At 35.2% G+C, this 14580-nt stretch overlaps 1 protein-coding gene across 1 annotated transcript in view; it reads left to right on the forward strand.

The window, feature by feature from the left end:
• The window catches only part of CDC14B (cell division cycle 14B), a gene marked incomplete at both ends in the record, with an annotated part of 44990 nt that overhangs the window by 18582 nt on the left and 11828 nt on the right, over positions 1–14580 (forward strand). Inside the window, 8 exons of the mRNA XM_079548732.1 lie at positions 4372–4448; positions 6706–6772; positions 8200–8262; positions 9172–9259; positions 9600–9830; positions 11476–11614; positions 11739–11892; positions 12587–12687. Coding sequence (XP_079404858.1) covers positions 4372–4448; positions 6706–6772; positions 8200–8262; positions 9172–9259; positions 9600–9830; positions 11476–11614; positions 11739–11892; positions 12587–12687 — 920 coding nt within the window. The remainder of the gene's footprint in view (positions 1–4371; positions 4449–6705; positions 6773–8199; positions 8263–9171; positions 9260–9599; positions 9831–11475; positions 11615–11738; positions 11893–12586; positions 12688–14580) is intronic.

Raw genomic sequence — 14580 nt, forward strand, 5'->3', positions numbered from 1 at the left:
GCTTCTGCTGCTTTGATGTCTGCTGCTTCCCTGTGCTTGGCAGCTCCATCTCTCACTTCTTTAGTCCTACCTATAGTCACTTTCTATGAAGACTGCTCCAAAATTAATGTTTCCTGTTTGATTATGTTGGCTCACAGTGTCGGAGGTGAATGTTAATATTATGGGAGTAGAAGTTTAACTTTCCCACCATTTCATTACATTTCACTGCCATGTGACAGATGGCAGCAGAGGGGCAGTCTGACAGAATGGCATCTGATGTGGAAGTGCATGTGAAGCAAAGGGGTGTCATTGAATTTCCCCATGCTATAAAAATAGCACCTATTGACATTCATTGATGCTTGTTGAACAAGAAGACCAAACAGTGGATGTGAGCACAGTGAGACAACGGGTGGTGTGTTTCAGTAATGACAATAAGTGATAGTACAGATACAGATTTCTGCAGCTGTGGAATGCAGTTCTTGTTCACTGCTGATGAAAATGCATCACTAATGGTAGTGACTGTGTTGAAAAAAGGAGTTCTGTAGATGAGAATTTGATGTATCAAATTGTGTTATTGTGCTCTTTGGATCTGTTACAATTTCCATGGAAATAATAGAAAACATTGCTTTCAGAAGAACCTACATATGTTTGGAGCCTTGTCCACTAGCAACCTGAATCAATCAGAGATTCGTCTTTGATCCAGACTTCCACACATCCAAGATTTCCTGCTGGGATTCTCTTGTGGTCTTAAACTGCCAGTAAAAATCTTGTTTCTGCTTCTGTTGTTCTTCTGCTTCTTGTGTTGTCTTACTGCTGGGATACTTTCCTTATGAATGAAGTTTCAATTTGTAGTATTTCCCATTTACAGTAAAGATTGAATTGCCATTCTTTGTTTTGAAATATGCCGTTTTATTGCACCTGCCCAGATATCCTCCTACTAACCTGAAGTTTTTGTAAACTGCTTTTCACCAAGAATTCCATCCAGCAGTTTCATCCACTGTTGTCTCTGAAACTGTTCCACGCATCACATCTTACGTGTGCAGTCACAGCCAGAATGTACCACAATCTGCTTTTGTTTCAGAAATTTTAAGAGATCTGACTCTATCAAAGGGCTTCCTTCAGTGAATGTACTATATATTGTTTCATATGCACACTAAAAAAACCCATCTCCTTGCAGTGTGTGTGGTTTGTTTTTTTTTTTTTCTATATGTACTGAGTGATGGTAGATATTCTAGTACTCAGAATTTTTCATTAGAAAATCACATTGGCTTTCTTAAATGTGCTTGTCTGTGGTGAATGTTCATGTAATTATGTCAAGGAATATCCATTTGGATGTGTTTCTTCACTAGTAATGTCATTTCAGAATTAAGAACTAACCTGTTTCAATATCATGTGGTGTTATCTAGGCTTGTAACATATCCATTGTAACATATCCATTAGGGCAATAAAAACTTCCTTTTGCTGCTGTTACATTTGCAAACATGCTTTTGTGCTGAAGCCTGTATTATTCAAGAAGATGGTAAAAGCTTGACTGAAATGTGAGAGGAATCCTTTTCCTTTGTGAGCTACAGGTGCTTAAAGGATTAGCTAAAGTTAGCTGCCTTTCTGTTTGTCTGTTGTACAAGTATTGCTCTGTATTATCCAGCCTGGCAGCACTGAATCACTGCTTTTTGCAGAGTGATGCATTTCTGGGTACAAACTGCTGTTTAATTACAGTTCTTTCTGTTAGTGCCATCTTATGTCTCTGGTTTATTAGTTTTTCTGGGGCAGCACTTTTTCTCTGATAAGCCAGCGGTGCTTTGTTCATAGAGAAGCTGGAACTCTCTATTCATTTTGCTCCAAGACATTAAATATGACTGTATCAAAGCATACAACTTGGAATTCTTTTTAACATGATCATCGTATCTATTTCAGGCAGTGAATTATGTATAACGTATGCCTGCAGAATAGAAAGCAACTGAGGAGCAAGTCTTAAGTGATCTACCTACCTATCTAAATTTTTAAGTCTTTTTTTAATTCTAGGTATATGCTTGCAAGTTGAAATATAAATTTCACTTACACCACTTCAGTGAAAACACAGAAAAAATGCAGTTTTCGTTACTACTCTAGATTATTTAAACAAAACACTTGTGTGGGTTTTTTTTGTTTGTTTTTTTGTTTTGTTTGTTTTTTTGTTTTCTTTCCTTTGGTTTTGCTAATTGCATAGGAAGAATGCCCAGAAAATACTTAGCATTATCTAATCAGAGGAGAAACAAGAGAGGTCACCTGTTGCCATTTGTATTTTAGCTGTCTGTTGAAGATATATTTCAAGGTTTTTTTTTTTTTTTTTCTTTTTTTTTTTTTCAATATCGCTTCTACCTCCCATTCCGACTCTCAGGAATGCTTGTGTGTGTGTGTGTGTGTGTGTGTGTGTGTGTGTGTGGAGATGATATTGCCAACACAAATTAGACCATTTGTTCAAACTGATTTTGCAGCAGCAAAAAGAATGAAATCTGTATGGCAATGCCAACTTAAAAAAAAAAAAAAAAAAAAAAGTACGTTTTTGTGAGTAATTCAAATAATAAAGTCATAGGATATCCTTCCTGAATTGGAAAGAACCCATAAGGACCACTGAGTCCAACCCATGGCTCATCCCAGCAGTACCCAAAATCTAAGCCCTACATACGGGGCCGATGTCCAAATGCCCCTTGAACTTTAGCAGCCAGGGGCTGTGCCCACTGTCCTGTGCAGCCTGTTCCATGCAGATGCAGAACTGTTCCTAACTCCCAGCTGCCCTCCCCTCACACAGCTTCATGTTCCCTCGGGCCCTGTCTCTGTCACAGAGAGCAGAACTCAATGCTGCCCCTGCGCTCCCTGTGAGGAGCTGCAGCCGCCATCAGGCCTCCCCTCAGCCTGCCCAGCTCTGGGCTGAACGCACCCAGAGACCTCAGCTGGTTCCTTGTACCACTTGCCCTGAAACCCTTTGCCATCTTCATAGCCCTCCTCTGAACATTCACTAATACATTTGTGTGCTTCTTGTTTTGTGGCACCAGTGCTGGAGATGAGGCTGCACAGCACAGAGCAGACAGCCCCTCCCCTTGCCAGCTGGCAGTACTGGGCCTGGTGCACCCCAGGTACATTTGGACCTTTAGGCTGCCAGGGCACATTGCTACCTCATGTACAACTTGCCGTCAGGCGTAGCCTTCAGGTCCTTTCATGTGGGGCTGCTCTCCAACTTCTCATTCCAGTCTGAACATACATCTAAGATTTCCTTATCCCAGCTGCAGAAGCCAGCGCCTGCTCTTCTTAAACTTCTTACAGCTGGTGATTGTCCAGCCCTCAGATTTAGCAAAATCTCTCTGCAAGGTGCCCCTCTACCCTTGAGGGATTCAGCAGCTCCTTCCACTTCAATGTCATCTGCAAGCTTATTTGGAATATTTTCAAGTCCTGTATCCTAGTCATAGATAACATATTTAATTAGTACTCATGATGATTTCTACATAAAAGATAAACTGTAACAAAAAAGCTTACTTATATAGGAGGTGTAAATAAATTTATGGAACTTTAATGAAACAGTAACTTCCTGAAGTGTTTTAATGCTTAGTTAATGCAGTTCTAAATAAGAAGTATTAACATGAAATTATTGAACCTGATAATGACTGCTTTGTTATTAACAGTTGTTTAGTCCTGGCCACGTAGGGGATATTTCTTGATTACTGGAAGACATGATTTGCATAATGAAAGAGTTATGCAGTATTTCCTAAGTAGGCCTTACTGTTAGAGGATATACAAGAGTGATCAGGTATTTCATGGGGGAAGGCCATCGATATTCATGTCATTAGGTGGTATTCATGATTTTTATCTTTTTTTTGAGAGGTTTTGACAGCTAAAAGTTTGATTTGCAGTGTTTCAAGTGTATTCATTCTATTCTTAGGACTTTGCTTCTGGAACTATGGATTATTACTTTTCCTTTATGACATCTGGATTTAATTACTGAACACTGCTTCACCAGTATGAAGGAGGAAGTCCAGGATTTAGAATAATGCAAATGTACTGCTATAGGAAAATCAAAACATTTACAAGTTATTATTTTAATCTTATCTTCTGAGCACATGTACTGTTTTGTAGAACAGATAATTCATATGTTTGCCAGTATCTTCACATTAGTCTAGAATAAATGAAATTTGACAAATCTATACATTTTGCTTAAGAATATATGTTCATGGTTTACGAATATTTTTTATTGTTTTGCTTGATTTTATTGTTGCACACTTGTATTCTTTTGCTCTTCACGACAGTCTTTCACAGTGTTTTTGAACTCTGTGATACTTATGTCTTCTGCAGTAAAGAAGTAACTTTAAGTTATTTCTGTGAATCTTAAGATAGTTTTTCCCTCTTTTTCCATAAAAACAGATAATATATCTGAAAGAATCACCAGAAGATGCATACAAGCTTGTTTTGGCTGGCAGTGTTTCATATCCTCCTTTCAGGTAAATAGTAGTGTTATAACTTTCTGTAGCTTGATATTTTGAAGAAGAATATAGCATTTAGCAATACTACTTTTTTTTCTATTTCGCTTTGTTGTTCTGTTGTTGTTGTTGCTATAGTTTAAAAGGGCGCAGCTTGATTTTAAGTGCAAACTTAACAGGGGGCTTGGTATCTGGTTCTGAAGTGTATGCAAAAGGTGAAGAAGCCACACTGTATATTATATACTCTTTGTTGAGCTTTTTGATCTACATTGCTTTCTACTTGACATTGCTCTTACGCTAGTAGTTGACAGTTAAAAGTCAAAATATCTTCCAGTAATCACACAAGACTTACAATACTTCTCACACTCATTTTTATTTCACTTAGCAAATGTATGAAGTAAACTAAAAATACTGTTTTGTGCCTAAAGAATGCTACCTAGCCTCTTGTGATTTAGCATAACTTTGAAGTATTTATTTTTACCAATGAGGAAATATATAAAACCACTGGTTTGTCATTGCTTGACCCCGAGGGAATATAATCCTAGCCTTTTCTTTGTGGTGTATGCCGTACAGCTTAATTTACCAAATAAGGTTGATCCACCATGTGTAGAAAAAACTTCGTAAATTCTTCAAAGAAGTGTTCCTAAAAGTTGGATCAAACTAACATTCCATTGGCTGCCTCAGTATGCAGAAAAGAATGGCCAAAAAACTTTTAAGAATGCAGGTTTGCTATCTGGTTGCTGATGATTAATTCAGTCCTTGCTTGTTTGTGTTTTCTAGCTCCTGTCCAAGAGCTGGGCTTTTGATGATTTGAATTTCCTTTACTTCTTCATAGTAAAAGTGTGTAGTAGTACCTGTCTTTACTTTCATACTTCCATCATTCCATTTCTCTTTTTAATTCCTTTTTGGATATTCCCAGAAATAAAAAGGCCTATTTAAAGACCTCTGTGTTTCTAAAAATTCTAAAGATGTATGTGGATAGCTAAGATAGCAGTTGTTCACTCAGATCACACACCATGCCCAAATCCTCAGATGATCACTTTGACAGCTCTACTGAAAAAAAGATGCAAATATATTTTATATAGCAAGAATTACTGATAGCTGACTTCTGAAAACGTGTTTAGTCTCCAATATAATATATACAACATGCTGAACTATCTGGGAATTTTTCTATTTTCTTGAATTCAGCAGAACTTGCTATTGAATTCAGATTGCTCTCTCATCTTCATCTCTGCAAAAAGCTTTGCCTTTCAGAAGAATAACAGAAAGGTAGTTGATACTTCTGGTCATTACCAACAGGAAAACTTGTTAACAGTATGCAGAGAATGCTTTCCACTTACTTGAACTGTGTTCTGTTATCACTGTCTCCTGCAGATTTTTTTTTTCACCTTCACACTCATTAGGAAGAAAAGAATAGAAATAATGTGTAGAGGCAGATGTTCAGGTTCTTCAGAACTTCTTCCTCCTTTTAGTTTGAGTTTGAAGATGGTCTGTTTTTTAATTTAATGTAGCAGTAATGATTCCCTGTATTCTGATAAGAGCTGCAGGTTTTCAAAAGTAGCTGTTCTGACAAGATAAAATATCATCTGATACTGATTGTTTATTTTTTACCTGACTGAAGTTTTCCTGTAGAATGCTTATTTGACTGTGCTTATGGAGTCTAGTAATGGTTATATACCGAGAACATGCTATTTTTGCATCAAGAAGATTTAGGAAAAAAGTAGATGAAAGAGTTTTGATGAGAACCAATTTCTCAAGTTTAAGCATTAACTATTCTATGCGTCTTATAAATCTTTTAGCATATCCATACAAATGTGTATCTTGACAGTTTTTTCAAGAAGATACTGTTCACATATATTAAAAAATGCATTTGTGAAGTGTCTTTTTTCTTTAAATGGAATTTGAAGAAGAAAATTGCAGTGTATTACAGTTTGATGTTTTTGAAAGTGAACTTCAGATAGAAATGTTTTAAGATTGTATGTTACAGTGTGATTATTCTTTATGCATCAGTTTTTGCCATAGGGAGTTTCTGTTATTTTTCATGTATTTCTGTTCTTTGTTGACATGTACATTGAGCATGTTACATTTAACAAAAGGTATAACTAGAGTATTTTCTGTGTTGTTATTATGAGATACAAGGGTGGAAATTAAGTAATTGTTCAACAATATTTTGCAGTACTAGAAATTCTATTTATCTTTTAATGTTGCTTTAGAGAAATATAGAGAAATAGAGATTTAAATGGGAAAACTTAACTGTTTTGATCATCTTGTACTACAGGGATGCTTCATTTGGTGCTTGCAGTTTTCATCTAACTTTGCTGGATTGTTTTCATGCAATAAACAAGGTAAGTTAAACAGTATTTTTTTTAGTGTGAAACATCAGCTAATTACTGCCCAGCAGAAAAAGAAGCCTTTGAAAGCTAGTAGCTAATTAGTCTGTTACAGCTACAATTACAGCAAATTTTCTGATTGTTACCAGCTTATTATGTATTATGCATTGTAACAAAACTGGGTGGAACATCCTTAGAAGTGAACTTATGCCATGCGTAGTCAACTAGAAAAGTTTCTAAAGGGGAAATGTTGACTTCTGTTTAATTAATCTTTTCAGGACAGTTGTTTGTATCTCTGATCCCTAAGAGCTGCTTAACAGTTTTATCAGATGACCCACTTTTGCTTTTGAATTGCTTATTGGTGCTTTTTAGGCATTTTCAGTATGTAATTGTAACTTGAAGTTTTGCTTCAGTATTATAAATGCAACAATGTTACAAGCTGATTTTTTTTTAATCACAAATTATTACAACCTACTGTCTTACAGCAGTACAGTGGTGACTAATGTGTCATTTTAGAGCAAGGAGAACTTGAATGCATTCTTTTTCATCTATATGAAAATTGAAGAGGCATATATGAATATCCTGTGGCTCTCCATTCCATTACTGTTTGTTTTTTTTTTCATTGTGAGTGTCTCTGCCAAATACTGTTGTTTCTATTGCATAAGCCAACTTCTTGTAGTTTTGAGATTTTTCAGGTGTTTTTCTGTGTTCCAACATTGGCTGCTCCTTTGCCAAGAGCAGTGAATTGCTATTCTTTTCAATACTGGTGAAGGAAAGGAAAGGAAGGAAAACCACAATGGGCTATGCAATATGAGAAGAGATTTGAATTTAATATTCAAAATATGTGATGTTACGAGATTGTCTGCATTTGCTCTTTCTGACTTAAGAAGTGATTAACTGCCAGTTACCAGAAAGTTTACATTTTTTATACTGTATTAAATATAATGGCTGTAGATAATAAGGAGCATCGAGGACCACACTGATTTCTCTTTAGAACTGTAGGCTTAGTATATCTGCAGCCAGTTCTTAATTAGTGAAGATATAAGAATCTTAATAGAATAGGATCCTTACACAAAAATATTTATCTTTGAATACAGATTTCGGAATATACCCATAATTTAAATAGGTAATGTTTGCCGGTTATTTTTCTCTTTGGCATATCTTACTACTAGCAGTAATAAAAAGACAGTACACTTATAAAATATGAATTTGGTGAAAACAGAAAGACTTCCTCATGTAATCTCACTTCTATTATAATTTACAAATCGGTTTTTCCTGTTTTGTACCAAGACTCAACTGTTGTGTATTTTTTCAAATGAATTAAGAAATTCCTCTGAAAGGATAGAGCAAGTAGTAAGAGGCATTCAGTAACCTGAAAGAGAAATTAACTGTCCTCACTGAAAATATGCTATTTTTGTTAAAAGTTGTATTCTGGATTTTAGGCTTTGCAGTATGGTTTTCTGGATTTTGATGAATTTGATGTAAATGAATATGAGCATTATGAGGTACGTGTATCAATCTTCTGATTAGTTTGCTATTAATGCCATTATGATTGTTTATAATATGTGCTATTTGTCTGTAGTATTATGTTCCATTTCTTTTTTACCTCTTTCAACTGTGATTACTAAATATAGGTGAGTGATCAGAGAGAGTATTCAGAGTCAGATTTAAGCGTAGTCAGCCTCAAACATAGTGGAGAAAAGCAGAAAACAGCACTGAAATACTTTTTTCCCCATGTTTTTATTAAAGTCTTGGAAGGTGATGAGGGAGCAGGAATTTGTTCCTTGGCAATCTTTAAAAAGGGTAGCATATTTTTGAGCAGTTACAGTGGGCAGCTTGAGGGCAGACAGGTCCAAGTCTTAACTGATTTCTGAAAACCAATTGAAGTGTGCATTTGTTAACACAAAGCAAAATTATAATACCATTCTTTAAACTAAAGAAGAAGACAGGACTGGGAAACTTAAAGCCTCCAACGAGTTTAAGGTGTAGGAAATTAATATGAAGTTAAAGGACTACAGTATCTGAATATATAAAGTCTCAGAAATGCAACACTGCTAGTTATCAGTAAAGAGAAAATTAGGTATTCTTAGAATCTAAAAAATCATGATTTAAATAATGAAAAAGAGGAAGATCATAGTTTAGAAACCTATAAAAATGTTAGAATTGGAAATTGCTCTTTATCTGAAGCTTACCAACGGCATTGTTCTAAAACTGTAATTTACAAAAGGGAAAATACAAGCAAGATGAGAGAGATTAAAAACAAGTGACAGCCTCCTGATGAAGCAAAAAGCAGGTCACTAACACTTTCTTTGACAAAAATTTTACATCACATCTATCTAGCATGTATTTTGAAACAATAAGGAAAAGCCTGAAAATACAGGGATAATGATAAACCAAGCATTTTCTCTTGACAGAGAGCAGAAAATGGAGATTTTAACTGGATAATACCAAACAAATTCATTGCCTTCAGTGGACCTCATTCAAGAAGTAAAATTGAAAATGGTATGCTTAAAAAAGGAGGTGGGGGACACAAGCCCACTGCTTACTTAGTTGGTTGCTACCAGTAAGAAAAAGCTTTAAAAATTGTTCCTCAAATAGTGTGTTTTTTCCTTGGCTCTGTTTCTTTTATAAGAACCCTGGTAGTAAAATTGTAATGCTTGGTTTAATTGCATCTGATCTAGGTGATTATTTTAAAATTCCATTTTCAGTTACACTATTTCTTTATGTTTGTCATAAGTTTTATTTTGAAAGTGTTTTCTTCTGTTGGTTTTCAGTCTTCATTTATTTTACAGTTTGAGTCTCATTCTTCTTCCTCTCCCCTACTTTCTTTTTTTTCAAATAGGCTATCCCCATCTTGCTCCAGAAGCTTATTTCCCATATTTCAGGAAACATAAGGTCACCACTATAATACGCCTCAACAAAAAAATGTATGATGCCAGACGTTTTACGGATGCTGGATTTGAGCATTTTGACCTCTTCTTTGCTGATGGAAGCATACCTAATGATACCATCGTTAAAGCATTTCTAAGTATTTGTGAAAATGCTGAAGGTGTTATAGCCGTTCATTGCAAAGGTACAGTTACAAACAATTTATATTACAAGTTATAGTTTCTAGGATATTTCTCACCCTAAGGTCCCTTTTACAGCCCCATTACAATTCTGTAATTCCTTTACATCTAGTTACTGACAACTTTGCTAAGCAACAGCTTTCCTGCGCACATTCTTTATGTGCTTTTGTTTTGCTCTTTGTCTTCTAGTTTTTTAAGTTCCCTAGTAGTCTTTCCAAATATTTCAAGAATGAGATTGCTGGATGCAAGCTTGCCATTATTAGCATCTCTTTCTACTAGAAAGCGTTAGCACTTTCAGAAGGTTCTTTTGATTTGGATTTGCAATACTGGCAAGGTTTATAGGTATTTCTGAAAACGTGAATAAATACACCCAAGTTATAAATTTTTAAAAATATCAGTAGAGCTTTTTGAGAAAAGTAATCATGAAGTATTGGAGTGTTCCTACAGAGCCATAACTATTTTCATCCCTCGGAAACCCTCTGTACTAGCTGTGCTGGGTATCTCTGAATGCCTGTTACTTCGCAATGTAACTCAAAAGGAATGGCTGTTGAGAACATGCCCAGCATAGCTTGAATGTAGCTTGCTGAGGCGTAAAGATTTCTGCAGTTCCAGAGCAACTGTTTTCCCTTTCACACCAGATAATGATTGGAGGAGAAAGGTATTTTCTTAAACATTTGCTTGGGACCTTCAGAGGCTTCATTTTTTTTTTTTTCTCTGGATTTTCACTTGCTATATGTTTAATAGGATTATACTGTAGACATGACCAGAACAGCTTCTTGACTGTTCACTTACATTCTCTACCAGGATGTGAAATCCAGGCATATCATTTAATTGATTATATTTAAAGTGGTACAAATGCTTTGTGTTCCTTCAAAATAAGATGTCTCTGATATTTATCATGCTGATGATGTCAAGACTACCTTACAGTCCTCAGCCTCCTATAACTCTTGAGAAACAGTGGAATGCTCTAGCCTGTTCTTATAGCTGGACAAAGCACAGAAAGTGCTGTGTAGTTGTCTTGTCTGTTGGACTATACTGAAGGTTTTTACACAGATGTTCAGTAGATTTTTAAATGAAAGAATGTGATTTGACATTTATAGAAAGTGATCAAGCAGGCCACAAAGCTGGCTATCTTCTTTTCCTTTTCACATTTATCAAGGTAAATGGTTCCATTTCTAGGGCCTTTAGGAAAGTTTTCTAGAGTAGTCCTCATAGTGGCAAGTATACAAACTTCCTTATTGCAAAATTTAGCTTTTCCTTGGGAATAAAAAAAAGAGAGCAACTGATGTTACTCCAATTTGTGATCAATTTGTACTTAAAGTGCTTTGTGAATTGTCTGAAAAGGCAGCTCTTGTATAGCTGCATTAAAAACTTGTGATGCCTGTTTGTGTATACATCCTATATGCTTTTATATGTGTGCATGTAAATATATAGTTGCAGATATTAAAAACACTTAAGCAATCTGTTATTAACTATATATATGAGGGAAAAAATTGAAAAGGTAGGTTGCACTTAAAGAGTTTTACCAGCAACAATTTTATCTAATAAAACAGACACTTAACTTTTTGTCTGAGTCACAGTGTCTGTAGCTGCAGCAGCTTTCAGATGAAAACAAGCATATAAAAAACTCCATCTTTTTATCTTACACAGCTGGTCTTGGACGAACTGGCACACTTATTGCCTGTTATATTATGAAGCATTATCGAATGACAGCTGCTGAAACTATTGCCTGGATTAGGATAAACAGACCAGGTTCAGTGATCGGACCACAACAGCATTTCCTATTGAAGTAAGTAGATTGACTTACTAGTTTTGAAAATAGATTCGTAACTTTATGTTCTCTTTTTATTCTATCCTTAAATTTTGTGTTGTTAATTTGTTGGTTTTTGGGTTATTTTTCTGTACTGTGATAGGAAACAGCCAGAACTTTGGAGAGAAGGAGATCTTTTCCATCAAAAGTTGAGACGGAACTGTAAAATGGGTGTAACAAGAATCGTGTCAGGAGTAGGTCATATTTCAATTAATGGTATTAGAAACAGGAGGACAATCCAAAGCGACACTGAACTGGTAACCATCTGAATGTCTTGCTTTTGTGAAAATTGCAAATGCTGTTGAGGATTTCTTAGATTCTAAAAAACATGTGGGTACAATAAAGCTGTGATATTAGATTCCTTTTTCTGTTTTCCTTTTTCCTATCAAGAGGTTTGGGGATAAAAATGCTATGGACAGGAATTATGATTTTAAAAACAAAGTGCAGTACATTGGTGAGGTAGGAGAATTATCATCGTAGTTGATCCTTGCAGTTAGATAAATATTAGAACAAACAGTATTAGAGCTTAAAATTTGCAGACAAAAATTCTGTAAGTGTTTTTTGGATTGCCAGTTAAATTATTGTATTACTTTCTGTGTTTTGAGGGGAGGAATGAAAAGTTTTTCACTATGTTTAGCTTTGAAAAATTACAGCTTCTGTACAACTTTTTGAAGCTGTCTGCTTTCTTTAAGAGGTGGATAATTGCTGGAAATGGCAAGTGAGTATTGTCTTGTACCTGAACAGTGGTTTGAGATGTGTTTCCAATGTTTGAACATTTTGATGCATGCAAATCACGTGACATCACAGGAAATTTATTTATTTAAGTGAATTTCTTTCAGTTTTATGCTGGCAGCCTTTCTTTTGGGGATAATTCTAAATTTATGATTTAAAGTAAAGTAAATTCTTTCTAAGTGTGTACTTTTAAACTTTGGCTTTTTCCCTCTTATCCAGTACAGTGATGAAGATGAAACAGACAGTATAACGCAAGGTGATAAGCTTCGTGCTTTGAAAAGTAAAAGGCAGGCAAAATCTGCAACTACATCTCCACAAAAGTAAGTCAGTTTACGAATGCATAAATACCAGAAATGCTTTTATTCTGTTCTTCATGCATTTTTACCTTAGCGCTTATAAATTTGTTGGCAGGACTGATTTTGCTCATTTAAAACAAGCGTGAGATTCACCTTTTTCCTAAAAGTTCTGCTGAAGGCATTAAGGAAGCAGGAGAACTTGGTTGAAGACCTGCATTATTCACTTTCTTTCTCTTTGTGTTAATCTTTGATTCCAGTGCTCTGTGCTCTGGAAATTCCTGTAGTACTTATGAATGCCGTATGCTAGTAATTTCTTTTTCCTTTCTGTGGTAGCATAGCAGTGGAAGAATATGACTGATTGGTGGTGTTTGATTGCTTGAAATATGGTGTGTTCATAGTTTTCAGTAGGACCAGCTGCTTAAGAATAGTTGAAAGAAAAATCTTTAGCTTTGTTTTATTTCCTTCTCCTTGGAGGACATACCCTAAATCCTATGGACTTTGGGATAATGGCTGACATTCAGGAAGGCAGGTAGTAGTAGTATTTCAATAAATAAATTCTAAGGAGGCCTGTTCTATTTTGGAACTTGGTATGTTAGTCTCCTTATTTAAAACAAGCATGAAACACCACCTGTAAAATAAAGTTTGTAGGCAACTGCTGTTTGCATCTGTTGTAGAAGGAAAAAATTTGGTCTCCCCATACATAAACTGCAAGGGAATGCAAGATGTGAAAGATATATCCAATATCTCATTTGTTTGCTAGGAAAGAAAGGGCGGTAGATTTCTGCAAATATTACACTACTGGAATTATAGACCTAAGGCAACTTGGCTTTTTTTATGCTATATTTCTGAAGGAATCATAAGGCATAATTCATAGCTAATTATGGGCCATCAAACTTTTAGGAAAGTGAGAAGTACATGGTAAGAATATGCTAAAGTTACAAGAATATCTTTGGATAGCCTCACACATTGCTGTGTAAGAATTTGATTTTTGCTTTAATTAAAAGAATCTCTGTTGTTCACAGTCATCATTTACACAGACAATCATGTAATCAACAATATATGAAGAGCAAAGCCTGTACCAACTGAAATTTTTTTAAAAAGTAGAAAAATCAGACAATACAAAACAAAACAAACAAAAAAAAACAAACGAACAACCCACCTCAGCGTACTCAAATAGTAAAGTAAAAAATAGCTACCTTGCACATTATTTTCTGAGGCTTGTGTTGCCTTCATTTGTACTTCCTAGTATTTTTTTCACATGTAGTACTTTAAGTATATAATAAAGTTTGTGAAAAGTCTCAGTTACAGCATGTTCTTTAGAATGAATGTTGACTGGGTAATTTATGTTTTGATAGTTTTGCATATTGGCACAGGGAGGTGGTTTACTAACAAGGAATTGGAATTTCCTTTCTACTGTTTCTTGCAGGAAATGATTTTATGGTTTGTACTGAGACTGAGTACAGCTTGTACTGAGATAATGTGATGACAGTGTTACTGTTATTAAACCAAAATACCAGTAGGAATGTTTAGCTGCCTTACCAGGATTAGTTATCATACCTAAACAGCTCTTAGCCTTTTTCTGTTTTAGTTCAGAATCTTAAAAAGTAGTCAATTCTGTTGAGAAATTGATTTTGTATGAGCAAACAAAAAGAAATTTCTAAATCCTCTATGTAGTTTTATTTCAGAGAGAAAACAAAAGAACTACTACAACAAAAAACACAAGCAAAATAAGAGCACCAGAAGTCAAGAGGATTACAGTCTTTTGAGGGCTAGGAGCATTACTTTGAGTCACAAGGGGTTTCTGTAATAGCATTTTGAAGATGATTGTATGACCGTTATGTGATTTTGTGAATGGATGCTTTGTGTATGTTCCAATAAGCAATGTGGTATACCTTTGGCAAAGAAAATATCAATTAG

The sequence above is a fragment of the Tetrao urogallus genome, assembly GCF_951394365.1.
Source record: "Tetrao urogallus genome assembly, chromosome: Z".
Classification (NCBI taxonomy): domain Eukaryota; kingdom Metazoa; phylum Chordata; class Aves; order Galliformes; family Phasianidae; genus Tetrao; species Tetrao urogallus.